The following is a 27,299-nucleotide window of genomic DNA, read 5'->3' as shown; positions in this document are numbered from 1 at the left end:
CAAATGAGCGCCACACCTGTATTGCATATATAAGATAACAATTAAAACGTGGTTTATATAATCTCGTATAGTCAGGAATAAGTACATTCGAACCATGCAAACAATACGGTGTAAACATTATCTACATCAACTCGAAATCTCATTATACAGGACTCTCTTTGTTCACACTATAAATTTGTTTTTATAACTATTTACGGATTATATGTCAATGTATTTTGATAAGTCTTCCTAATTTAAAAAAAAAGTTGATGTGAAATAGTATTAGATTTTTTCTTACTACCCTAATGTAGGAAATTTCCATCGCTATTTCATTTTTGTTTTTAAAACCTCTCTTTTCGTATATGTTTTTTAAAAATATGCTTCGAATTCTTATCCAATTTCATAGAAGGAAAAAAAAAAACCAAAAATTAGAAAGAAAAAAAAAAGGAATTCAGGTGCTTGACAAAATATCTACGCTTCATAGAAATCAAGTATAAAAATTTTTGTCTTTGTGGTTTTGTTCTCTATAAAGTGTAAATAGTTTATCAATTTTGTTCTAACATTTATCAACATTACAATAATAAGATAACAAACTTAATTTACAAGGAGTAAAACGAGTCCAATAAACTCTTGATGAGATAACTACACATTGAGATTTTTAAAAAAAAAAAAAATTGAACAAACTATTTACGATCTATTGAAGAAAAACCAAAAGAAAAAATTTGGATATGAAGGATAAATATTTTGTCAAATTTTTTATTTTTGACAATTTTTATATATAATATATAAATAAACTAATTAAAACGTATTACTTTTAATATTAAATTCTCTAACAAATAATTAAATAATTTATAAAATTAAGAATATATTTGTAACGGTGGAAGAATAATCCGACAATCCACACTACCTAATCCATCTCAGAAGACTTAGGTTGGGTTAGTTTAAAATATGGAGTTGAAAAATTCAGGTCAGCCAACCCAAATTAATAATATATATATATATATATATATACATAATAATAATAATATTTTATTTACTTACTTATATTTATATTTTATATGTATCTTTGAAACTAATGGGTGTTTAAAAACTTAAATGTACAACAATTTCTAACTTTTTTTAGAAAATGAACAATTTTGAACTTTACGAAGATTAAAATTTAGAAACAAAATCACCCTAATCATGGTTAGGTTGGGTTGGAAAAATTAGATTTATTTTAGTTGCCAACCCAATCAACCCGAAAATATGGATTGGGTTGAGAATGTCTTACAACCTAACCCGTTTACATCCCGATTGAATTCTTCCTTCTTGGTTAATCAAATTTCAAAGGTTTAATTTAAAAAACAAGTCGTTTTATCACTAAAACTTCTTAGTGTATTTTAAACAATTTTAAACAAAAGAGTTTAAATAAACATATTTTTTTTCCTGTTTAAAGAAAAAGCAAATTTATTTTTGTTCATCCGTTTGCGTTAATCCACGTCTTTGTTTTAAGGAATTTGCGGTTTATTCGTTTTGAAAAGATGGGAAAATTCCTACCACTTCCCTTATCTCCATCGAAGAGATGGTGGAAAACGAAATTCAGAATATATAATTTGGGAATGTCTGATCAACTTTGAAGATTGTTTTTGCATTTGAATGGGCTTTTTAAGAAAAAATGAACTTATCCAACTTTAAAAGTGTTCTAAGAGTCCAATTACAGCACTGACATTTTGTTTTATTGTGATTTAACCATTTGTTGAAACAAATAAAACAATAAAATTTTGGGTGTAATATAATATGAAATATTTTCCATTTGATTCTTACGATTTTCAACTATATTTGTTTCATACTGTGCTCTTAATCTCGATTTTCTCGAGAACTTTGCAACTTGTTCTCAAAATTAGAGTTCTTTTTGAGTTTGAAAGCATTATCTAATCTTTGAAGTACTTTTGGCCTTCAAAGAATATATAGTTTTTCAAAAGTTTGGAGATTTATTGTTCCAAAATTCTCTTTAGATTTTGCCTATTTTCTTAGAGTTTCCAATTTTGGTACCTCAAGATGAATCAAAATCATTTTAATTAAAAAGAACGAACCAAAATACAGAAATGCTCAACTCTTAATCCACCCATTTTTTTTTCTACCTAGAAAATAAAGATAGAATTAATGAATTTTCACAATTTTGTTTCAAAAGTTTGCATCCAAAGAAGAAGGGAAGTTCTTCAGCTGTTTAGTTTTGTTCTTTAATTATTTGATTTAGGGGTAAAAGTTTGAGGTAAAAAAATTAGTATGTTAAAATTATAGAAAACAGTGTCGCTTGTAGCCACTGTTTATGAAAACTTTCAAACCATGAAAACTTAATCATATATCAGATTTTTTTTGTCTAAGTTATAGATTAAATTCTAACATTTTATCAACATATAGACTAAATTTGTACCATAATCAATTTTTAAAATATAAATTTTATTCATAAGTAAATTAATAATATTTTATTGTCAACTAAATCTTAGTTTATAAATAAGACCAATTTTATGATTTATAAAACATATATATATATATTATGAAATACAATAAAAAATTATTTTTTAAAATTATAATTCAAAATCTAAATCTGTCGTTCCAAACCCATATCTGGAAACATAAAATACGATTAAGTAATTTTAATTAAATTCCTTGTTTTTAAATTTATGTTTTCAGATTTTCTATCAACCATGCCTTAATTCGACTAAGTCAAAATTTTAAAAGGTAAAAATTTTAAATAAAATTAATGGAGATTCCGAAACGAATATGACAAACTCTTGGCTTCGTTTTTACAAATAGTTTCAAATCTACCCAATTTTTGCAAATTATTTTTGTAAAACTAACACTATATTTACTCTTAATCGGAGAGAATAATCCAAACATGGAGAATACGAGGGAATTAATTAAGATCAAGAAAGGGATAACTGAAAAAAAATATATATATACATAAAAGTTTGGATACTTTAATTTACTTTTTCTCTTTAATTTGATTCCATACGTGATGCAAGTGATGTCTCTCTTTATTGCTTCCACATTTGTAAATTCCGAGTCTATATAAACCCCTTTTATACTTCCATTTCATACAAATCATTCTTAAACACAAAAACAAGAGTGAGATTGAAGAGAAGAAAATGCAACCATTAAGTCAGAAAAGAAAAAAAAAAAAGTGTGCGTCGAGAGGAACGGTCGTTCCGTAGAGTTCGTCATTTTTGTTTTATTTGACAATAATTTATTTTCGATCTTCGGTTTTTAAAACTTTGGTTTTGATTTTTTTTTTTAATTTTCTAAAATTACCTATATATTTAAATTATTAATCGAAGGTCCTTTCGGATTTCATTTGTAACTTTTTTCTTCTTCTTTATATATATATGTATAAACTCGAAATGCACTTAAACAAAACAATTTTTTCTTTGTCCAACTTTTGGTTGTTATTAAAAAATAAATAAATCTAAACCTTTTTTCTCTTGAACTTTTAATTCTTTTTACAAAGAATACGTTATGTATGTGATATCTATCAAAATTATCATTATCTAAACTACACTTAGTCATATACGCCCCATTTTCCTACATGGTAAAGAAAACAACAATTCAATTTTCTCAATTAAAAAAGTTTACCACATAATAATTTTTCATTTTTCGTGAACGGTATAAAATAGAATCATACATTCAGTCGTTGTTTTCACTGTCTATTTTTAACACGAGAGAAAATAACAAAAAAGAAAAAAGAATTAGGGGGTGACAGAAGAGAGGGAGCACACATAGTTGTTTTCTTGCATATGCAAAATATAATGTTGTGTTGATTAATTCTCCATAAATGATATATTAATGCTTGAAGCTTTGTGTGCTCTCTATCTCTCTGTCACCCCTCTAACCTAATTATTAACCCATTTGATCTCTCTCTCTCTCTCTTTACCTAAATTTATGTGGTTAACGTTATAATCCTTTATTTTCACTCTTCTTCTAATTACTTACTCTTTTTTTTTTTTTTTTTGCATAGGTAAATTTAATTAAAGATACTTTGCTAATGGGTGGCTAAATCATGAAGATAGGTAAAAGAAAATTCAAATTAGAAGGGAAAACAAACAAAGTTAAATCCAAATCTCAAGGTCAAAAAAGAAGAACTAAGTAATTAAGAAGATTTAAGGCAATCGTGTGGAGGGTCAATATTGTTTTTTCAAAATACGTGTAAAAACAACCCTTTAAAGTATTGTAAATTAGCATACAACTAATCATCGTAAGCAACGTTATTTTTATAAATCAATTTTAAACATGACTTTATTTCACTTAGCTACTAGTTGGGAGTGGGTGTTAACATTATCATATCATGTCATATATATATATATATATATATATGATGACATTTCATTTCATATAGTTGTTGGGTTCTTCTACATTTTTGTATACGACTTCTTCATCAACTTGTCGAGTGCTTCAAAACATATTTATCATACGAGACTAAACAATACTCGAATAATATAATCTCTCTCTTTTAGAGTGATTGTGTTTCGTAGGGAAACTACATCTAATCTCTCGTGTCTCGTGTTTCATTTTCTAAGGTACAAACCCATTGATTAAACAACATATATATATATATATATATATATATATAAAACGGCTATTTTGGAAAAGTTTTATAGCAGTAGACATAAACTTCCAATTTTAAATCTAATTAAATAATTACTTTTTTAAAAGTTTTGAATTCATTCCATTGTAATTTAGCTAAAAATAAACAATCATAGAACTTAAAAGGATGAAGAGAATACTAAATATGAGATCAGTACACAATTCAAATAAAAAACACAAATGTTTATAGATTTACATAACCCATTAGGCACTTGAAAATCACTATGCTTTAATTTCAAATCAAAAAGAAAAAAAAAATCCAAACTTTAAAAAATAATAATTCCCAAAATTCGACTAACCAAAACAATAAACCCTTAGTTACAATTAAGCCAATTAATTAAGAGAGTCCCAATCAAAGTTTTCTTCACCCCATACCTCCATGAAAATTAATATACAAACCTTTCACCATGAACACAAGATCAAGTGGAAGAGAAACAAACCCCAAAAAAACGCCGTCGGAAGAGACGGAGGAGCAGACGATGATGCCGGAGCATAAAAGTAGTAATTATAAGCATTACTATTCGTATTTCCACGAGGTGCAGCAGTCGCCGACGGCGGCACAGGTACCGGAATCAGCACTGGCGGTGGTGGTGGCAAGTTGAAGTAATATCTGAATGCGGGTGGTGGCGGGGAATGAGAAGAAACCGCCGTCGCCGTAGCCGGAGGTGGCGGAGGTGAAGGCGACGGCGGGGGTGGAGATGAGGTTGGTCGAGGTGGGGGTGAATTGAGTGGAAAGTAAGCCAGTGGTGGCACGTGAGGCACCGGCGGAGGTGACTTGAGCACAGTGGGCGGTGGCGGTGGTGGAGCGCAAATGGTGGGACAAGTTGAACATTCGCTGATACAAAGTAGGCTAACCGGAGGAACGACCTGGACGACACGGCCGTCCTCGGGCGCCGCCCCAGCGAGGGGGAGGATAAGAAGAATGAGAATGGAAGAGAAATGGAGGGTTTTGGAGAAATGTTCCATGGATGAATAGGCTGTGGAAAAGAGGAAGCTTCGTAATGAATAAGAAGAGGAGGGAATTGAAGTGGAGAAGAAGAGTTAGAACAAAGGGGGTTGGTTATGAATTTGCCTTCATTGCACTTTTACACTTCAATTTTTTTTTTGTTTGCCTTCTTATACACTTGTACTCGGATTCCATTAATCTTCCTTAATCGGATTCCATAAATGTGTTTGGAATACAGGTTCGATGATTAAATTTAAAATATAAGTCATCGAAAAAAATAAACTATTTGATAACGAATGCGTATTTAATTTTAAACTATTTCTACTGAAAAATATAGTTTTTGAAATTCAATCGAAACAAGATTTTTATTGATTTGAATGGTAAGTTATTATTGTAAGACGAAGGAACTATTTTATTTCGATAATAAGCTAAATATTATTATATAGAAATGTTTAAATTTGCCTTCAAATAAAGAGAATGTTAAACAACAAAACATTCTTGAATTAAGTCATGTAAATGCTTATTTAGATAGTTATTAAAAATATGTTTGGATTAACCATAGAGAATAGTATTTTTTAAAATAATTAATTTTAAATTAATTTAGAAGTTACGAAGAAATTTCAAAATCCAAACACGAATGGTTAAATGGAGTATTAATTTTTAGTTTTCTGTTTTCTAAAATTAAGCCGATGTGCTTATGGTCGACTTTTATTTTTGTTTTTAAAACATGACTAAGAATTCAATGTTTTGTTTTTAAACTGTACGAAGAAAATTAGGGAGAAAAGAAACTCAACTTTTAAAACAAATCTAAGAGTCAAACTTAAAGAAACAAAATGTTTCAACATTCAAATCTAAGAAGACATCTATACTGCATATAAAAAGTAGTTTTTTAAAAAATAAAAAAGGAAAAGAAAAACATAGTAGTCCTTCTATTTAGTCACATATCTTTTCAAAATACATCAATTGAAAAAAGAAAAAAAAACTAATTTCACCATTTTTTTCAAAGTTAAACTGAATTTTATAAAAATAAAAGAGTAAAACAGTCAAGGCTAAACTGTATTTTCAAAGAAGTACTTTGTGTTTCTCTTTAAAATGTGAAAATCAAATTTATTTATTAAAAAGAAAGATTTACCATCTTTATTCCAATTTTCTTTATGATGGCAATAGAGTTTATGTAAAAGCTAGACGCTTGAACTGGATGCTTCAAGAAAACACGAACAATAATCTCAAGGAAAGCTTCTTTCTCACACAACTCCATTTCCTTATACCTTTCTGAAAACATAATCAACCTTTATGAGGATTCCCATCTCCTTGTATAATTCCTGCACTTAAATCCTTGCTTTATACTTTTCTTCTCAATCTGGGCTCCTCAATTCCTTCCTGGAGATTCCCTGTTTCAATATGGACATATTTCACAAAGGTTGCCCCTAACAAGAAGCAATGCTTTACAATTACAAACAACTCCATACAGTAAAACTTCTTAAATTCAATGTTAGTTAGTGTTAGGAACCAAAGAAGTACGGCTACCTTTGTTCCACATTGGTTAGAATGGGCTAACCAAGGTGGTACTGAGTGGCTTGGCTCTTCTAAGTTTCACCTCAATAGGTAGCGTTTAGGGTGAGGTTCTCCAAAGCTTAAGTACCTAACAATGTTATCATAAACAGGTTGTTAAACCAGTGGAAGGTTATGATCGGATGCAAGTGAGGTACTGTTTAGAGTAGCGGCTGGGACATTTGCTTCCAAAGAATGAGGTATTATTAGGAACCAAGATAGTATGGGCTACCACTTTTAGGGTGTGGTTCTCCAAAGTGCTTAAGTACCTAAGAGTTAGCAAACAAAATGACTTCAAAGCTAAGACCCAATTCATGTGGTCTGAACTCAAAATCCTTGACACCCATATTCAAAAAAATTCTTTATAGAATCAGTCAACTTAAGCTATAAATCAACCCTGCACAGAAGGAGATCCACAAACCAGGTACCTATAATATTGAGTGAACTGTAGCAGATGCATTAAATTTCAAAGGAGTCATTGATTTAGTATAAGCTATAAATTTGTGTTACATTCCAGCTGATAATACCACGACAACATGCGATGAATACAAGCAAAGAGACTATTTCGATCTGCATGACTTGAGAATAAAGAAAAGCTGTTCTGAATTTACAATGGTTTTTTTTTCCTTTTTGGAATCATGTAATCCAATATAACTTATGGAGTTAGTTGCCTTACTCCCGAGGTAATGAGTCTTGGCTGTTGATAAGAACAGCTATGAACTCCCTCCCTGGTAGCAAAGATCAATCAAAATCTTCAGATATACATGTATGAAGGATCGTACATCTTCCTAGTATTGGCAAGATCTTGAAGAGACAATTTCTTTATTTCACATTATTGATCCTTCAGCCTTTTCCACGTTCAAATGAAGAACTCCATTACCTTCATGTTCTATTACCACAGTCCTTCTGTAAGCAGTCATTAAATCAAGCAACTTTCCTCTTATGGGTTCGCCGGTCCTTTGTATACCGTCACAATTGTCATACACAGGTCTCTAACTTCCTTCGTCGGTATAAATAACTCTGGTATCCTGGTTTAAGAATAAAAACGCTGAGCAACATTGGAAATAACAAGTCTAAAACATTGTATCTTTGACTTGTAAAATAATATAGTTGAAGTTTGATTACTAAATAATTATGATTAGAAAAAAAGCTAAATCAATTTTGATTCTCTAACTTTGTAAAATTAAAAAAAGATTTCACTTGAAGTTGTGGACCTCATTTGATGACTGCGGCTTCGAACTGGAACTTGATGCAGATGCAGAAGAGCGTGAATAGTGATTCCGGCTTTCACGTTTGTCAGAACTCCTCCCAATATCTCTTAACCTATTGAGCTCTGGAACTATAACCGTTCCAAGATCAGGCCTGTCTCTCTTCCTCAATTCAGCACACTTCAATGCCAACTTTGCAAAATTTGTGGCCTCCTCCAATGGACAATCTGAAATTGTAGGATCAAGCATCTCATCAAACCTATCTTTCTCAATAGCCCTTTGCACATGGTGAGCCAGACCCATTGGAGGCTTGGCAGTAATAATTTGAAGCAACATTATTCCAAACGAGTAAATATCTGATTTTGTCGTCAACTTCCCTGTTTGTTGGTACTCAGGATCAATGTAACAAAATGTGCCAGCTGCTGAAGTCAGATGATACTGTGTGACTTGATCAGCTACAGAAGGTGGGACTAACCGGGCCAGGCCAACATCACTAATTTTGCTCACAAAATTGCGGTCCAGGAGAATGTTAGCTGGTTTAAGGTCTCTGTGCACAAGCGGCTCTGGCTTTGCTTGGTGAAGAAAGAGGAGTGCGGTTGCAATTTCAGCAGCTATTTTGAATCGTCGTCTCCAGGATAACGGAGGGCTATTCCCTCTCCGGAAAAGTCTGTCTTCTAAGCTTCCATTATGCATGTACTCATATACCAAGCAACCATACTCAGGGCATGCTCCAAGAAGAAGTACCATGTTTGGATGTCTAATACAACAGAGAACCTCCACCTGCAAAACAACCAAGGAAACTTTGTATGAATCCATGAACAAACAGCAGGAGTTTACTACATAAATTACCTCTTTGATCTTATCACTTGCTCAAATTCTTGTTTATTTTTTAGTTTAAAGTTTCAGCTATGTAATTCTTCTCTTGGTGTAAATCACATCATTTTAGGCACAGTGGTACAACAATATAGCAGTACCTCTTGTTGGAATTGCTTCCGTCCTTGAGCAGCGTCAGGTCTTAAAACTTTAATCGCAACAGCCGTATGATCAAGTTTGCCACCATAAACGGGACCGTATCCACCTTCTCCTATCTTCAATTTTTCAGAGAACTTTTCAGTAGATTCCTCAATCTCCTCTATAGTGTATTTTCTATATCGGACGTCGTTCTGAGCTAGAGCATTCAATGCTCGTTTTTTCTCTTCTGCCTCTCGTCTGGCCTTCATTTCTGCCTGTTTTCTTCTCTGGGCTTCTCTTTCGGCTAGCTTTTGTGCTGCCTCTGCTGCTTCAATGGCAGCTTTGCACTTGGCTTTCTCCATCTCGGCAATAGCAAGAGCAGCCTCTTCGGCTAGCCTGACTTCCTCAAACTTACGTGCCTCATCCTGCTTCCACTGACTTAGTTCTCTTGCCTGAATTTCAAAACAGAAGTTTTACGATTTCTTTTCTTATTTATTCGCAGCTAAGCAATAACTAAAAAATTTCCTTTGAGATTTACTTAATCGAAGCACTGTACTTTACTAGAAAAGTATTTAGTTGGATATAAACCATCCAAAGTTGAGAACTCAATCTAAAGACTCATTTAGTAACCGTGATGAATAGAATAGAATGTTCTTAGAGTTACCTTGTTCTTGGCTGAGATTGCCTCTTTGCAGGCTGAGCTATACATATCCATGGTTTGCTTTAATTCCAACTTCAATCTTTTCATCTCAGCCTCTAGTTCCCGCTGTAGCAAATAAGTCGGCAGAGATGTTAAATCAATGCAAGTGCAACTACATAACTATCACAAGTATAGAAATTTCGAACGCCAATGACCAATGCACACGTACAGTAGATTGTGAAGCAGAGTCCATTGACAAATTTGAGCTAGCACTGAAATCTAAACTTTGAGCAGTCGCATCCATTGAACCAAAAGCCATTTGTGCAGTCATCATATTGTCATCAGATATCGAATCACGACTAAATGAAGACCTAGACCCTCGATTTGGAACCTCTATGTTTTCCAATGATATATTAGTCGGAGAAGTTTTTGGCCTCTCGCGGGTCAATGCTTTTGCTGGTTTTCCACCTCCATTCCTTTCAGCGAGCATTCTCTCTGTACCAGCACTTTTCCATCCTTCCTTTGCTACTTGCATTCTGGATTACCAAATAATAAAGCAAAAGATTTAAAAACTATCTCACTCTATCAAAACAGAAGCTAAACCGAGTAGGAAGTTAGTTCTCAAAACTGCATTACTTGGCTCCATTTTCTGGTTCGCTGCTGCTGTCTGGTTGACCATTTGACTGAACTCCAAGCGGCGATGGTTGTCTTGGTGGCATGGCGGTATTAGCCACTGGCCGAAGAGCTGCCCTGGCAGATATTATCTTCGCTTTTGATATTACATAAACAGAACAAAATTCTGGGGCAGTTTTTATTATGCTGGTTGGCACATCGGGGGCTTTAAATTTCCTGAAACACCAGACTCATTAGAAGCTTAAGTTACTCGACACGGATGTGTGTGAGAGAGAGAAAGAGAGAAGACGAAAAGAGAGACCTTGCTAAAGCACTTCTTGTTGAAGCTCCAACTACAAAACTGTTGATGCAATTCTTATGAACGTAGTCAACAAGCGCTTTGGAAATATCAGGATCGTCAAGAACAACCTCCTTCAGCTGAACCTGAATTTCATAAGCAAACATCCTGATGTAAGTTTTAATTTCTCAACATAACTCAACAAGTTAAGGAACTTTTTCTCCTCAATTAACATCTAAACAGTCCAACCCCAGCAACTCCTAATTTTTTTATATAGAACTCGAAACTCATAATTCTCATCCTTCACTTATGTCGTCATTCACAAACAATACTGAAGTTCATGCTTCCCTTTGTGGCACTCACAATCATCTAGGACCATGATTCAATCATTCAAATACAAATTTCCTAAAACACTTCCAACAACAATCTAAATTTCAGTCAGGCCTATGCATAAACAACTAGAGTGCATAATAAAAAGCAAGCAATTTGCAACGTATAATCGAATAAAGGGAAGTACCCCTTTACGAGCACAATATCCACGGTAAGGAACAAATAGCTGCTGGGCATCAGTTTCGCCATTTTCAGAATCGCTCGCACCCTCTAAGAAAAAGACCCACAAAGCAAAAGTAAAACAAAAGCAATCAGAAACTAGACCAAGAAAGGAAACAATGTATGTGATAATGATTAAAAAAAAAAAAACAGATAGAGGGTACCTACGATTAGCTTTATGCCTAACATGAATGAGAATGATAAGTGGATTGCTAATGACCAAATGATCAATAGCCCATCGTACGGCGTGATGGCTATTTTTATCCTTATCAATGGCGACCGCCGTGGTGTTCAAGGGAATCCCATCTTCTAGTGGATAAGAGGAGGGAGACATTTTTTGCAAGGAGGTTCAGGATGAAGGTGCCAGAGCCGCTTGAAATTAGGCCAAGATTAGATTTTCCGATTGAAGAGAGCAGTGAGGAGGATGGAGGAGAGTCATGAAGGTAAGGTAAGGGTATGGAGATGATAACAAACATAACAGACATTTGAAAAATGGCGATTCTCCGCCATTGGTTTGATTTAACTAAATTTAACCAGGCCATGACCAAATGAAGAAATGGGTTTGTAGCCATTGCCGTGTAGATTAAGATCGTCGTCATCTTTCTGAACTTCCCCCTAAATTTTGGGAACTCTTCGCTGTAATTGGTGACAGCCTGCGATGTGGATTACAATGGATTTTGATTGTTCTCTTCATCTTCTTCTTGTTGGGGAATGAAAATGCGATCGTTACGATGAATTTTCCCTCTCTTCCACGGATTCAAACATTTTCTCATCAATTAATAAATCTATAAAAAAAATTATTTTCAGTGACTTGAAGCATTTGGGAAACAAAATATATACAAATTTTAAATTCTATCAATCCTAACACTTATATGTATATTAAATATTTTAGTTGATTTTGTTACGCATAAAGATGCTACAAAATTCTCCAACCATATTTTGTTTTACTTGTATTAAAATCGATTCCATCAAAACCTTAGAAATGTAATTATAATACAATAAAATTTATTAGGATTGAACAAGCTAGTTTAAAAATGTCATTGTAACGAGAACCTAATTCAGTGGTGATTCGTGTTGTTATTTTTATTAATATTAAATAATATACATTTTAACTTACAAAATATACTAGTTGATATTTTCGTAAGATCGAGATGACAACCTTTCATCTATTGATTACATTAAACATAAACAATTGGAACTCTAGATAAACTTTATATTTAGAAGCGGGTTTTTTCAAAAATAAAAAAGAACCAAAATATAGTAAAATTTATTATTTATCATTGATGAACTTTAGCATATATTAATAAACACCGATAGAAATTTATAAGAAGTCTAGTGGTATTTATAGGTGATAGATATGGAATTTAAAATATATTTTTTAAATATTTTCAATAGTTTTGGTATTTAAGATAATTTTCATGTTTAAAATGTATTTAGTATAGTTTATTGAACACAACTAGACATGCTTGTTATTTAATTTGGTACTTGTAATTTCTTGGGATGATTATTCATTATGCATTTCAAAACACACACAGATCTGTTACAAATTAACATTGGTAAAATATTAATTTATACTCTAAAATTTAAACCGGTATCAATTAAAACATTGAAATATGTGTTATATTTTATGTGTCCTAGACGTTCATACGTAAATCAAATTGAACTATAAGTTAATATTACATTTGAAGATTTTCATACAACAATTTTTAATCATCCATTTTGTTAATCTAGCGTTTAAAGAAGTCTACCCGTGCGTGTGAAAATTGATACATTGACAATCTTGAAAGGTATTCTTTATAAAAGATATTAGATTCTCAAAGTTGATGATAATATTGGAGTTGGATTGAAACAACATGAACTTCACACCATATTTTTCTAATGAAATTTAAAGAACAAAGTAAATCGATGCGTTTTCTAAAGTCCAACCTTCTAACTAATTGAATCTCCAAAGTTTAGATGCATAATATTATTCGACTTCCAAAATTCAACTATATTAAATGTCTTCCTTTGGGGAAAAAAAGGTGGTTAGAATTGAATCAAAATTTGGAGTAAAATTGGATTAAAAAAAATCGTTGCCGAAATAGGGTGGTTGCAAATATTGGGTACATAGTAAAGAACGAGTTGTGTTTCAAACAAAAGTGTTTATTCAAATTGTGATAGCTCCACTTCTACGTCTTCGTAGACCAACTAGGTAGGGTTTTGGTAAGCAATGAATCGTAAAATTTTACGATTTCTACATTAATCTCGACGGGGTCTCTTGTTTAGCTCTTCAAGTGGAAGTATAGTACTTTTAGCACACAAGTATATGATTACAAAAAGTTGTTGGAAATTGTCTTCCTCCCCATTCTATTTTCTAAGGTCATTTTTTTTTTTTTTATCAATGCAAGTGTGCTTTTTCACCTTGGTTTATCCCTCTTATATACCGCGTTCACAAAATAGTGTTTGAAATACATTTTCAAGCATTTAATTTAAAAAAAAAATCATACGGTTTGATAACCACCCAAAATATAATTTTTGAAATATATTTTAAACCATTTTCATCAAAAGAGTTTAAATTAAAATTATAGGTTTTTTAAAAAATCTAATAAAGCGGCAAATTATTTATAGAACAATTTTAAAAACGGAAAAAGACATACATCTACAATGAAAAATACAACCTACCTGGTACACTATCGCTATTTGGTAATGTGCGTAATATATTTGGTAGACTATCACTCATATTTGGCTATTATTTGATATTGTTTAGATTTAGATAACAAAATATAAAAGATTTATTTTTTAAATTATCTGCACGATTTTTTTTGGTAAGATTCTCTTCGTAGACGATCGTTTTTTGTACATTTAAATTTTAGATTTAGCTACCCCAATCTAAACGACTTTTTTAGAATTTTTGTGTACATGATCATTAGATTTGGTTGTTTTTTTTTGTATTACCCAAATCTAAAGAACGTTTTTTTTAGTCTTTTATATGATCTTGAACAACCAAATAAAAGTTTGAAAAAAATGAAAGATAATGGAACATACGAAAATGAAAATAAAAAAAAAAAGACGAATGAAAGGACAAACCTATAATATTTAAAAAATTGCTAACTTTATTAGTTTTATTACACACTATACATAGTTTAGTATTTTGTTAAATTTATGAAAGTTTCCTTTAAAATTAGCTATTTAAAAAATATTTTTTCCTAAATCAATCAAAGAATACCAATATTGTGTATTTTCACTATTCACAACGACATAATTAGAGTATTTTTGAAAAATATTATATTATTCTTTCCTTTATTGTGTTTTAATATGATTATATATATGACTGTAATATTTGATTATAACGAATGAATCATCAATAAAATACTAATATTCCATACAATCTAACAATTCAAAACACAAAATTCGAATATTTAAACTTTAAGTATAAAAATAATATTCAAACTACGAGAAACGAAAAAAAGAAAAAAGGGCTCATTCTCACTCCATTTTTCTCTAATGTTGGATTTCTCCACTCTCTCTCTACTTCCTACCTCCTCTCTCCATTTTACTTTATTTAAGTCCAAGTTTGACAATCTTTCCCAAAAGAGGAAAAAAAAAAAAAAAAAAAAAAAAATCAAACTTTGACAATCCTATTCATATTCATTATGTTTACTATCGACAATCTTTACATTCACATGTATAACAAACATTGTGCTATTTAAAATTAGTGTGACCCATTTCATTATAATAATCGTGTAATTATTACATTTTTAATTATGATTGAAATCCAATATTTGAAATTACATAAACTAAAATTATATTTGTTTTTTCTTTAAAAAAAACAACCTTATAAGAAAAGGGAGATCCAACAAATCCAAAAAAAAAACCAAAATGAGATTTATTTAGGTTAATATATAAAAGATAATGTAAGTCTCATTTTATAGTCCTTTATATTTGATGTCACATCACCTTTTGTAAGGTTTATAGTTTCTTATTAAATTAAATGATTGAGTTGACTGATGAACTAAACACAATCTTTTGTAAAACCAAACAAGATTGCCCCATCTCTACTTTTACAATTAATCAACTTTTTGGTGTAATCAAATTACTGATAAAAGTCAATATATAGTTTTCTTTGGACTTTCTCATCACTCATAAAATAATTCAAATAAGAAAAAAAAAAACAAAAAATAAAAGTATTGGGTTTTTCTTTTTTCTTTTTCTCGTGACCGTTTATTATATATGATTTTTTACTTTAGAGCAGACATAGTTCAGTGGTAATTGACATTACTTTTCATCGTATTGATGATAAATGAATTTTCCAACCTCTAAATATTGTATTAGAAAATATATGTATTTGACCTTTGAAATTAAGAAAGATAGACATGAAAAATATATACTACGTGTAATATGATTCCCACGTTTTGATTAAAAACATATTCAAAAAAGCAAATTTATTCTGAACTCCAAATATCAAATGTTAGTGTGATAAGTAAATAAAATGCAGGTAATTAAAAATATAACTTTTTATCGTATGTTATAAATTTTAATATTTCATTCGGTGTTGATAGTTTTGGTATTTTCTATTGTTTAATTTTAGTTATTGTATTTTTTTAATGAATCTTAAATATAATCATCAATAGTTAAGTTATCTGGAAATCGAAGTTTTTTTTTTCAACAATAAAAATCAATATTAAATTGTAAAATTTTAAAAACGAAAAACACAACGTTTTGAAATCTAAAAACTAAATTGAAATCAAACTCAAAACTTAAAAAGACTAGGAATATGATATGTCTGGTAAAATATGCGTATTTTAAGAGGGACTAGTTCATTTACGAACTAAGCTAAGATTTATCGAAACTACGTAGACTAAATTTGAAAAAAATATTTGAATAAAATAATGAGACGGCTTCATTGATAATTTATTATATTACATAATATAATATATAAATCAATTACTTCGCAGATGGCATAAACTTTGTGCCAATGACATTTCGACATAAATCTTCATAAAAGAAACTGATAGCTATAGTTTTCTTTCTTTTTCTTATATATAAATTAATTTGAGAGGGTCTCATAGGTCGTAGGAGAAACAAATCCTCACCAAAATATTTGAATTTCAAAATATTGTTTATTTGAAAGACAGAATCTTAATTTTCTTTTCTTTAAGAAAATGTTTTTTATTGTTAATTTGTGTAAGTATTTTTTTTTTTTTTTGGGACTAAATGATAGAAGTGAGGAAGCCACCGAACAGAGAAAACAATGGTTGGACAAACAAGCAACTGAGTCAAGAGGACGTACAAGATTAACTTAAAAAAATAGCTCACTTAGCTTTGGGCTAAAATATCCCAGTTGGTCGAGTTGAGGTGGAAGCCGATCATATACATTTGATAAACGGAACATACTATAAATGAGAAGATGATAGTTTAGGTCAAAAGTTCAAATCAATCTTATGGCACCCCATACTTAAAAGATAACCTATGTGATTTACAAACTATGGGAACAATACCATAGGTTCGTGTAAATACATCATTAATTACGACCTACTTCATAGCAATTAAGTCAATTTTAACACTCATATTCTCTTCCGGTTGTAAATTTACCGTTGTTACCACGTGAAAGTCAAGTACATTTTTCCTATATAGATCTTCACATCAACAATTACTATTATTACTACTAGTACAATAATCGGTGTTGAAGAGATTTAAACATACCATACTATGCTCTTTTTGGCACACTATCACTAAATTAATCTCCACCTATATAATTTGATTTGAATATGTATAGAAATTTTAGAGTACCAATAAATGCTAAAAACTTGTGAACAGAAATCAAAGAAAGAGATAGAGGTGGAGGTTAGTTGAAAAGAAATGTATTTTTCAATCCCATCCCTATTTAATAAAATAATAACAACAATAATAACAATAATTGTTTTTATGATGTTAATATCTATTGAATAATTTAAGTTTAATCATAGTAGTGATGAAAGATAGGTAATCTTTTAAATCAATTAATAAGCATCAACACTAAAGATGAAAAAACTGGCAGGTTAAAAGTATAAATACAAAAATGTATACACTAAATTAAAACAATATTCAAATTTAGAAATAAAATTGAAACATTTTATAGATAAAAAATTTGGACTTAGATATAGTTCTACCGGATAGGACAATCTATCCTCGAAAAATTAACTAAACTATTTTTCTCGTACAAACACAACATAAATGATGGATCTAAGATCTCCGACCAATCAAAAGAAAAACTATTCTAATACTCAATTTTCCGACCAAAGAGAAGAAAATAAATTAAAATATCTCAAACCATTAAGTTGGCAATAAAAATCACTTTCACATTGGCAAAAATTTCACATATTTGTGATATTCAATATATCAAATTTTATTGGTCGGAATTCATTTTCAGCAATAAATGAAGATAGACATAAAAGGGAAAATAAAAACGAAGGGGCAAATTGATTTAGCTCTTTTTTTTTTTTTTTTTTTGTCTTTGTTTTGTTTGTTCATCAAAGTTGTGAGTGATTGGAAGAAAGAAGAACAACATTGTAATTAACAAAAGACCCTTTTTGATTGGATTGGAGGATTATAAGGGGAAGGATTAAGAACATCATGGATTGGTGGGTTTTCAACTACTCGACACGTGTTCTATTCTTTCTTTTTCTCTCTCAACAACAACAAACAACAACAACAACAACAACAAAAAGAAGTTTGTATTTTTTTTTCTACCCCAATTCTTTTTTCCTCGTATTTGCGTACTTCTCTGCAGCTTTGGCAATTTTTATTTGTATTTTTTCCTTTCTGGGTCTTGTAAATTGCTGTTTGTTTAAGTGGTAAGCAACCCATTATTTCTTGTTTCTTCATTTTGATTCTTTGGTTTTTTGTTTTTATTATTCTCTCTCTTCCCCCCCCCTCCCCCCTAGCTTTGTGGATTTGTGATGTTGAGGAGGAAAAAGAAGGAGAAATAGTGGGAGAAAAAGAAGAAGAAGAAGGGGAAGAATCTGCAGTTGACGAGCTGAGAGATTAGGTAGTGAACTCTTTTTTCTACTTTTTTTTCTTTTCTTGGTTTAATTTTTTTCTTTTTTGGGTTGATTATTGTTAGTATTTGAAAGAGAAAGCATGAGAGGGATAGTGAGATAGAGAGAGGAAGCTGAATTGGATATGAGAGGTTACGAAGGATTGCCTCTGATTCAGGGAAACTCTTATCAATTTTGTTTAAAGGGTAACTATCTTTTCTAGGGTTTTCCTCTGATTCTTGGGATTCTGGCTTTCTGTGTTGGTTCTCGTGATATTTCTTTAAAACCCCTTTTCGTTATGTCTTTCTTGTGTTTACAGATAAGGAGTTTGGTCTGATTTTATTTTATTTATAATTATTTGGGGTTTTTTTTTTCTCTCTTTATGTTTCCAGGTTTTTCTGTGCATTTAAAGTTTCTTCTGGTTGATTCCTGCTGGTTGTATTTGTTTGGGTTTGGGCAGAAAGGAGTTGTCGAGATGGGAAATTGATGGGCCTATCAAATTCTCCAAGTTAAAGTTTCTCTTTGAAATTGGTGGTCTGATCCAGTGTAGTTGACCAGATCTGGATGTTCATTTCATTTTCCCCTCACTTTTTAAGGCCTCCCACGCGTTGCTTTCCCTGACTTGGCTTCCTACTTTCAGTCTTATCAAGTTTCTTATTGATGGAAAATGGTTTGTTCAACCCCAACATTCACATTCCAAGATCATTCTTAATGACAGAAAAAGGCGGTGGATTAGTTGAAATATGACAGGTCTTGTTATTTTGGAGGGGTTAGGGGGTAACTTTTATCATTGCTTAGGTAGAGAATTTGATGGAGGAAATGTCCCCAGCGGTTGTGGTGCCATTTAGGGTAGGTAATTCAGTCTGTGATAACCCCAACATGGCAACTCCCATGGATATCACAAGACTTAAGCTAATGGCAGATACTGCTGGTTTGTTATCTGATTCTGTGACTAAGGCTTCTGATGACCTGACTGAAGTAGGTTCTGATGATTGTAAGAGTTCTAATGGGGAGGAAGAGGTTGGTATTACTGCAGTTTCGGTTATGAATGACAAGTGCGAAGGAGTTCCATTGTCGGTTGTGTTATCTCAAAATAATAGCTATTGGGGTGCGGCAGACGAGACGATATCCCATGGAAGTGAGGAAGATGATTCTTTATCATTGGAGGGCGATCACATTTACGATAGCTCTTGTTCGCATTCAGTGATTAGTGAGACTAGCAGCATTTGTGGTGATGAATCTTTAGGTTCTGAGGCGTCCTCTTTTGATGCATTTGATTCTATCATTAATGCTAAGGACATTAGCAGTGTTGAGATTGCAGCTAAAGCCAATATTGAAGAGACTAATGTTGAAAGTCTCGAGACTCAGATTGCGAGTTCTTCTTCTGCAGCAGCTAGCCTTGAAGAAGATGTTGGAGGTGGGATAGGTACTGAAGCATGTAATAACATGGTTCTTCAGCTGCCTCTTGAGAAAAAGGCAAGCGAATCAGTTGGTCGAAGTGTTTTTGAGGTAGATTGTGTTCCTCTTTGGGGATATACATCGGTTTGTGGAAGAAGACCTGAGATGGAAGATGCAGTGGCAACCGTACCTAGGTTTTCAGAACTTCCTGTCCAAATGCTTGTTGGCGACCGAGTTCTTGATGGCTCAAACAAGGCTATAGCTCACCAAACCGTTCATTTTTTTGGGGTTTACGATGGTCATGGTGGCTCTCAGGTATGCATACAAATTCCATTGGTCAGGTGAATGTGTTTCTTGTTTAATTTCCTCTGCCCATTCCATCATATAAAGTCTTTTATTTAATCATTGTTGTTTTACCTCAAATCTTTTAATATATAGGTCGCAAATTTTTGTCGCGAACGTATGCACTTGGCTTTATCTGAGGAGATAGAACTTGCTAAGCACGATATAGCTGTTGGCAACATGAAGGATAATTGCCAAGAGCTATGGAGAAAGGCATTCACCAACTGTTTTCTAAAAGTTGATGCAGAAATTGGAGGAGGACCTGGTGTTGAGCCCGTTGCACCAGAAACTGTTGGCTCCACTGCTGTTGTTGCAATTATCTGTGCCTCTCACATTATCGTTGCGAACTGTGGAGATTCAAGAGCAGTTCTTTGTCGTGGGAAGGAGCCAATGGCATTGTCTGTGGATCATAAAGTATGTCCGTGTTTGATCTTTCAATAGTCGATTTCTCATATTCCTGCGTTGTACTTTTTGTCTCTTTACCTTTGATTCTGGTCCACTAATCTTCATGTGTTTTAACCTCTTTGCTGACTCTCAGCCAAATAGAGCAGATGAATATGAAAGGATTGAGGCTGCTGGAGGAAAGGTCATACAGTGGAACGGGCACCGTGTTTTTGGTGTTCTTGCAATGTCGAGATCCATTGGTATGTCTTCTCCTACATGAAATTTTTAAGTCCAGCTTTCTAGTCACTTCAAACGATACGATAGATCCGACAATCTCTTGCTGCTTCACCAAAGTAGTCTATAGTTGCTGTAAAATAAACAGACCCAGGGGACTTAAAAGAAGAGCATTCCGTTGGTTCCAAGTCAGAGCATCTTTCCCATCAGACTTTCTTTTTGTCCGTCAAGATTCTAGGCTTGACATTCTTGAGATGCGTCCACTAGTTTATCACAAGTGGATGCCACTTTGGAGTTCCATTTCTTATTAAAGTGTGGAATATTGTCTGTGGTGCTGTTCTTACAGTTTTTACTCTTATTAACCAAATAGTTTAGATTTTTAGTGAGTGAGGTGATAGATATGACTAGATATTGCGGCAGAATTTGTCTTACTTTTTATCCTTGTGCTTTTTGTAACCGTGCTTCAGAAGCCTTGCAACAGAGCCATTTTCCCGACCAAGCTGATGTCTCCTCTCCTCTCCTTTGGATCCTACTTTTTCTTTTTCGTCTTATTTTCTTTAAAAATTTAAACGATTATCAGAAGGACTTATTAAATCGATTATCAGAAGACAGAAGTCTTAGGACTTGTTTGTATTGACTTGAGAAAAAAACGTTTTTCACAAAAGCCATTTTTATTTAAACTGTTTTGATAAATACCATTTAAAATCAACTTTGAAAGTGTTTCAAAAGCTATTTTGAGTAGCGCTCGACATTTATTTTTTTCTAAAATGGCTAATTCTCAAAATTAAGCACCTGAAAAGTAAACCAAACACATATTTAGTCTTTATGCTCTATGAAGAGACTTCATCCACCCTAGGGGAGCATTGGGATGTAAAAAGGGTTTGAAATTGTTAGGGTGAAAACTTCTGGGCTTGGACCTGAGACTTCAAACAATATTATCTCCAGAGTTCACATTCTTTTAAGTCAATTACAAATTGTCTCTGTGTAGACTAATGAGGATTTAGGATATGAAATCATATTGTGTTCCACTAGGAATCAAGAGACACTTTTGGTTCCGTTGTGCTTGAAAACAATTTAATTAATAGGCTACATCAAAATGAGTTTGCCATAATGTCTAGCCTTTCTATTATTCAAGATGCAAACCATATCAAAATGAGCTGCTTCTGACAGAACATCTCACGGGTTGTTTGGTGCCGCTCATCTACATGACTTCTAGTTTTAATCATGTCCCCCTCTGTCTGCTAGTAGTGCCATGTTATGACATATCCTAAGAACTTGAACTTCTGAAATGCTGGGTTGTCCTATGTGAAATTTATAGACAAACAGTAGAATTAAGTGCATCATCTGGATATAATTTTGTTTATGGTGGCAATTATTTTCTGTGGATATGGAGGTCAATCTCCAATCACTCGAGTTACTTGAGGTTGATCTGAAACAACATACAAAAGGGAGATTGCTGTGATTTCTGTGTTGAAAGGGAATATAAAAAATTGATTGCTTGTTGGTTATTATTATATTCTTTATGAGTATAACTGTAGAAGGGGACTCTGTTTGTTTTGTGTATATGATGCCATGATTTTCAATTTTCGAGGCACTGAGGTTGGATTCATATCGATATGATTATTCAAGTGCATCCCATATGGATTGCAGGTGATAGATACTTGAAACCATGGATTATCCCAGAGCCAGAAGTAATGTTCGTCCCTCGAGCAAAAGATGACGAATGCCTCGTTCTAGCCAGTGATGGTTTATGGGACGTGATGACGAATGAAGAGGTATGCGACCTGGCTCGAAGACGAATCCTACTCTGGCACAAGAAGAATGGTGTCAGTTTACCTTCTGAGAGGGGGTTGGGGATCGATCCCGCAGCCCAAGCAGCCGCAGAATACCTCTCAAACCGAGCTCTTCAAAAGGGCAGCAAAGACAACATCACGGTAATCGTGATCGATTTGAAAGCTCAAAGGAAGTTCAAGACAAAATCATAACTCATTCTCCTTTTTCTTTTTTTTAGTTGTACTTGTACCATATTCTTGTTATGATTTATGAGACAAGGGAAACACAACGATATTAATGTTCGCCCGACTATTTTTCTTCGGGGCATTATGATATTAATGATATGAATGTGAAGGAAGTATGCAGCATTCTAGAATCTCCATCCATGGCGCTCAAGAGCCATTTGTTATAAGCTCTTAAGGCCCCTGATGAGTTTCTGGCAATGTAAATGGCTGCTGCAGCAATGTGATAGGATAGACGAAACAAACTCGGACTCTTCCACGCTTATTGCTCTATTTTCATTGTATCAATTCGTACTCTTGATGCTTATTATAAAAGAATTAGCAGAAATTGAGGTTTTTTTTTCCTTATGTCTTGTTTTACTCTTTTGTATATACATTCTTATATAAACATCACATATTTGTCTTGATTTTTGAGGTTGTTCTTTTAACCACTCCCCTTTTCAATTTCTAAATCATCATTCATTTCATCTTCTAACTTTACTATCATTTGGGTACTTGTATCTATTTATCAAATTACTTCATTCATAAACCTTATATTGTGCATTTTATTTGACAAAAACATGTTTGATAGATCACATTTGTTAAAATTGATAATCAAATCACTAAATAATATTTGTTGCTTTCACACGCGTTGTAGGTGGGGACAGCGACCTACGAAATGGTAATTAGTGACTTATTTGCTAAAATGTACTTGAATTGAAGAACCTAAAATGATGTGTTTTCTTTCTACTATCATAATTTTTCAAATATGACCAATGAAACTAAGACCATATTTACTATAGGTGAAACGTAATAAATTAATAGTAAATTGATTAGTACGATAATAAAAAATGCAATTTGATTCATTAGTAGAAGGTGATTAATCAAACTGTGTTCGAAAACTAAGTTATTATTTATGTCACATAAAGAAAAATATTTGTTCGTGTCACGTGAAGAAAAATATGAATTTGTCATATTTATTATTATTGTAATCGTGTTGGTAATGATAAGGACCGTTTGTGTTTGTGAGGTGTTACGAATTAATAGGTCAATAACATTTTCTTGCAATTTCCCAAAATTTATCCAAAATTTGAATCAAAGACCGAAAAAATGAGCGTTGAATTGAAATGGGAAAGGTATAAAGGCGCGAGGACAAAAGACGACTTCGTTGGCCGAGAAAATTTCCAAGAGCCGCCCCGTAGTTCAGGCCGCTGTTGCTTCTCGGATGGTCATTTGATGGAGTGGTAGTATCTCAATCAATGGGCATCAAGAGAGAGAGTAAAAGCTCCGCTTCTGCAACATCGCCGTGTGCTGATCTCAGGGCTGCTTATCACAATTGTTTCAATCGGTTCGTTTCCATTTCCATTCATTCCCTAAACCCCTTTTGAACCCTAATTCGTTCGCACTTGGGCGATGTTCTACCGATCTCCCGTTTCTAATTTGCAGATGGTACTCGGAGAAGTTCGTAAAAGGTAATTGGGATGAAGAACCCTGCGTCTCCGAGTGGCAGAAGTACAGAGCTTGCCTCTATGTATGTCTTTGAACTAACCTTGATTATTACTAGGTCTTGTAAATATCATTATTTGTGATTGTTTTGAGATGTGATATATACTCTAATTGACAGGAACATTTGGATGATAAGAAGTTGAAGCGTTTCTTGGAAGAGGAAACGCTTGTTCATTCCTCCATGAAATCTGATGGGAGTTAAGGATCAAGATAGTCTTCCTTGTTGATGGTACGCTTGAATTCATTGGTTCCTGCAATTACACTGACAGTTTATCTTGTTTGAGGCCATTACGAACTTGAAAACCATGTCTACTGTAATTCGCCATTGTTAGGATCAAAATGGCTGCACATTGAAGTTTAGTTTCTATCTCTCCCTCTTGACTGTACCACTATATTAGAACAAATGGAGGGTCTTGCTAATTGTGATTTAAACTATTTGAATTTTGAAGAACATCTGAACTTTACTTACTTGGTAGATTTCAACTAGACCAGCTTATTAGGATGACTTATTAATTGAAAATCTTTTGTGTTCTATAGTGGGGTTCTAAGAGCCATTGTTACTGAACCAAAGAGTTTCGTCTATAATGGGATTCTTCTTTCTAGGCCATTTGTCTTCTCCTAGAAGCTTGTAATTTTAGTTCTGCAGTGGTTTTGTTCTATTCAAGCAGAACTCTCCTCTCTGTTCAAGCAAATTGCAGATAATTAGCTGTTAATATCTGCTGTAGCTTCCTTCTTTTGATGAGACTCGTATTGAGTAATCTGATAAGAAAATGAGGAAGTGCCATAGTGGAGCATTATGCTCACAGTGAGCTGCATTGATTTCCACTGTTTTAGAGTCAATATGTGGAGTGGAGTAAACTTGATCGCTTGATTGTGTGATCGCTTTTTAAGCGTTTAACTTTGAAAATAAGTTATTTAAAAAAGAAATATTGAAGTGTTTAACCATCAATTCAAATTAACTTTTGAAACCTTTCAAAGTTTATTTTAAACAATGTTTTGTTAAAAAAGTTAAACAAAAACGACTTTTTGAAAATGAATTTTTTCTCTTGTGTTAATCTGATTTGAGACTCATCCACACGCTGATTGGTATTTAGAAACTTTTCCTACCATTGAAATGAAAAATCTAGCTTTCATTCTAGAGTATCTTTTTCCTCTTTCTGAAAATCACTCATGCGTGCTTTTTTCCCAGTTTATTCTCTACTTTTATGCATACTTTTATAAACTGATCTGCCCATTCTTTTTTTGAGTATTCTATTTCTTTTGGCGAGAAACTGAGCTTTCAAATGAAAGAATATACAGTGGTGTAAAGAAAATCACCACAAAAAGAGGAGACCTGAAAGCATACCGAAAGGGACTCCAATCCAACAAAATTAAGATAAATTCATTACCAGGAAGGCATTAAACCTCGCTTCTCCATCCTTTCCAACTCTCCAAACTCTGTAAAACTCCTATTGTTTCTCTTCGAGCATTCTATGGCTTAGAATCTCTCATCACTTGTATGATTACCTGGAAATGGAACCCATTTGATAACTCAGAAAGTATATCATCTTAACATAAGATAAACTATATAGTCATTACGTTGAATTTGGATGATACTCCTGTCCTATTACTATTATTATTATTATTATTATTATTTGGAGACAACACAGAATAGAACGGCATCTCAAATCCTGTAGTTGATAGTACATGCTCATGCCAAGTGAGCTATGCTCCTTTGGTGTTTGACTCCAAAGCTGAAAAGCTTGAATTAGAGCAATGCTCAAAATATTTCCAAAATTCTAGTTCTTCCTTTGATATAGTTAGCCACCTGATGAGACTCAATTTTATTTTGTTTATTGGAAGAATCTTCTGAAAAAAAAAAGAAAGAGAAATGTATTTTGCAATATTGATTGGTTATCAGACGATTTTGACAATTATTTTAGACTTGTTAACCTGACTTTTTTTTTGAAAACATCCCTTTTAATATCTTAAAATCTTCTAGTTATTAAACTAATTTTAGGATAGGTAGAAATATCATACTTCATTTATACTTAAAATGTTATTGTGATTGAACAACACAGAATGATACACCTTTGATCAGAAATGTTCCCTTTTCCTTTTTTTGTGTGTTTTGTTTTGCAAAAAGGAGAAACTAAAAATGTTTTAAATGCCAAATTATAGAAACTATACGATTTAACTTTATAAAATTGCTAATTTGTGTAGATAATGGGAATATGTTTTTCTTTTTTAAGAAATTTTTATTTAAACTCTTTTATAAAAATTATTTAAAATAAACTTTGAAAATGTTATAAAAATTATTTTCTATTCTGTATGGAAAAAAATAAATCAATTTTTTTTCTTCAAAATGATTTATTTTCAAAATTAAACTACCCAAAAGTTATGTGTACCCAACCAATTTCTCTCTTAAAGTAAAATCAAACTTGGCCTCTATTTTAAGTGTATAAGTAATCATCCCACCCCAATAAAGTATAATTTGATTTCCCTAAAAATTTTCTAATCTACTTCATTTTAGCTATTTTATAAATAATTCGTTTCTTTACTATTATCAAAACTTTCTTTACAATTATTAAAACTTATCTTCTATTTTGGTCTCAAAATTGTATAAGAATTATACTAATCATTATTCATTGTCTTTATTCTTTTCGGACCAACAATTTTATATTCTCAATTATTTTAAATAAAAGGTTTTGATTATTCTTTTTAAAAGAGTGCAACACAACACATATAATATATTTTTGAGGAGAATGCTTTCCTATATTTGACTTTTGGTTTTAGAATAAACAAAGAAGTCTCATAAAATTGATTGTTAATATAAAATTTTGTGATTAAATAAATCGTAAATGAAATTAGTATACCCAAAACATCAATTCAAATAGTGTTTATAATATATGAAAAGAAGACCTATTCAATTCTCTCACCCATGTCTCTCAATATCATATGGTTTTACTATTTTTGTAAAAAGATCTTTTATTTGTTTGTCTCTCGATTTTAGAGTTCTATTTTATTTATACGTCTGAAGATTGAGTTTTGAGTTTTATCTCGCCTTTAAATTTTAAAAATTGCTATAAATAATTTAAATATGACAAAAATAA

General features: G+C 32.3%; 4 protein-coding genes and 1 non-coding gene across 13 annotated transcripts; 3 read left to right on the top strand and 2 right to left on the bottom strand.

Moving 5' to 3' along the window:
- The first annotated feature begins 3,703 nt into the window (after positions 1–3,703).
- Positions 3,704–3,848, top strand: MIR156H (microRNA MIR156h). Its single transcript, NR_120774.1, has one exon. It is a non-coding gene; the product is annotated as a microRNA MIR156h (primary transcript).
- A 921-nt stretch (positions 3,849–4,769) lies between these two features.
- LOC103488504 (classical arabinogalactan protein 9-like) lies at positions 4,770–5,797 on the bottom strand. The gene has a single exon (XM_008447286.3). It carries the CDS (start codon positions 5,563–5,565, stop codon positions 5,002–5,004), a length of 564 nt encoding a protein of 187 aa, XP_008445508.2. The 5' UTR covers positions 5,566–5,797; the 3' UTR covers positions 4,770–5,001.
- A 1,733-nt stretch (positions 5,798–7,530) lies between these two features.
- On the bottom strand, positions 7,531–12,112 carry LOC103488505 (U-box domain-containing protein 51). Of its 2 annotated transcripts, none has more exons than XM_008447289.3 (9): positions 11,519–12,112; positions 11,323–11,405; positions 10,830–10,951; positions 10,532–10,744; positions 10,125–10,431; positions 9,920–10,021; positions 9,279–9,707; positions 8,311–9,084; positions 7,531–8,124 (listed from the first exon to the last, which is right to left on the bottom strand). In XM_008447289.3, the coding sequence occupies exons 1-9, from the start codon at positions 11,541–11,543 to the stop codon at positions 8,089–8,091; spliced, it is 2,091 nt and encodes a 696-aa protein (XP_008445511.1). In that variant the 5' UTR covers positions 11,544–12,112; the 3' UTR covers positions 7,531–8,088. The 2 variants fall into 2 exon arrangements, with proteins under 2 accessions (XP_008445511.1, XP_008445509.1); XM_008447287.3 differs by having other exon boundaries at positions 11,523–12,112.
- A 5,696-nt stretch (positions 12,113–17,808) lies between these two features.
- Positions 17,809–23,065, top strand: LOC103488507 (protein phosphatase 2C 77-like). Of its 8 annotated transcripts, none has more exons than XM_051082093.1 (7): positions 17,955–18,042; positions 18,257–18,360; positions 18,436–18,555; positions 18,742–20,062; positions 20,186–20,503; positions 20,628–20,733; positions 22,358–23,065. In XM_051082093.1, exons 4-7 carry the CDS (start codon positions 19,160–19,162, stop codon positions 22,690–22,692), a joined length of 1,662 nt encoding a protein of 553 aa, XP_050938050.1. In that variant the 5' UTR covers positions 17,955–18,042; positions 18,257–18,360; positions 18,436–18,555; positions 18,742–19,159; the 3' UTR covers positions 22,693–23,065. The 8 variants fall into 8 exon arrangements, with proteins under 8 accessions (XP_050938053.1, XP_050938052.1, XP_050938050.1 ...); XM_008447293.3 differs by having other exon boundaries at positions 18,034–18,166; XM_051082094.1 differs by lacking the exon at positions 18,436–18,555.
- A 757-nt stretch (positions 23,066–23,822) lies between these two features.
- Positions 23,823–24,675, top strand: LOC103488506 (uncharacterized protein At4g33100). The gene is made up of 3 exons (XM_008447290.3): positions 23,823–24,049; positions 24,148–24,232; positions 24,326–24,675. Exons 1-3 carry the CDS (start codon positions 23,961–23,963, stop codon positions 24,407–24,409), a joined length of 258 nt encoding a protein of 85 aa, XP_008445512.1. The 5' UTR covers positions 23,823–23,960; the 3' UTR covers positions 24,410–24,675.
- Positions 24,676–27,299: the final 2,624 nt, after the last annotated feature.

This window comes from Cucumis melo, chromosome 3, assembly GCF_025177605.1.
Source record: "Cucumis melo cultivar AY chromosome 3, USDA_Cmelo_AY_1.0, whole genome shotgun sequence".
NCBI lineage: Eukaryota > Viridiplantae > Streptophyta > Magnoliopsida > Cucurbitales > Cucurbitaceae > Cucumis > Cucumis melo.
The sequence above is the reverse complement of the archived record's forward strand: the minus strand, read 5'-3'. Positions and strand labels throughout refer to the sequence as shown.

What these genes read in the sequence shown, in the direction of transcription:
- LOC103488504 (XM_008447286.3), bottom strand. Translation starts at nt 5,565, where the DNA reads ATGGAACATTTCTCCAAAACCCTCCATTTCTCTTCCATTCTCATTCTT.
- LOC103488505 (XM_008447287.3), bottom strand. Translation starts at nt 11,688, where the DNA reads ATGTCTCCCTCCTCTTATCCACTAGAAGATGGGATTCCCTTGAACACC. An exon ending in GATATTGTGCTCGTAAAGGG is followed by an intron (nt 10,952 to 11,322) that starts GTACTTCCCTTT and finishes TATGAAATTCAG; the next exon opens with GTTCAGCTGAAGGAGGTTGT. An exon ending in ACAAGAAGTGCTTTAGCAAG is followed by an intron (nt 10,745 to 10,829) that starts GTCTCTCTTTTC and finishes CTGGTGTTTCAG; the next exon opens with GAAATTTAAAGCCCCCGATG.
- LOC103488507 (XM_051082096.1), top strand. Translation starts at nt 19,160, where the DNA reads ATGGAGGAAATGTCCCCAGCGGTTGTGGTGCCATTTAGGGTAGGTAAT. An exon ending in ATGGTCATGGTGGCTCTCAG is followed by an intron (nt 20,063 to 20,185) that starts GTATGCATACAA and finishes TTTAATATATAG; the next exon opens with GTCGCAAATTTTTGTCGCGA. An exon ending in CATTGTCTGTGGATCATAAA is followed by an intron (nt 20,504 to 20,627) that starts GTATGTCCGTGT and finishes GCTGACTCTCAG; the next exon opens with CCAAATAGAGCAGATGAATA.
- LOC103488506 (XM_008447290.3), top strand. Translation starts at nt 23,961, where the DNA reads ATGGGCATCAAGAGAGAGAGTAAAAGCTCCGCTTCTGCAACATCGCCG. An exon ending in TATCACAATTGTTTCAATCG is followed by an intron (nt 24,050 to 24,147) that starts GTTCGTTTCCAT and finishes TCTAATTTGCAG; the next exon opens with ATGGTACTCGGAGAAGTTCG. An exon ending in AGTACAGAGCTTGCCTCTAT is followed by an intron (nt 24,233 to 24,325) that starts GTATGTCTTTGA and finishes TCTAATTGACAG; the next exon opens with GAACATTTGGATGATAAGAA.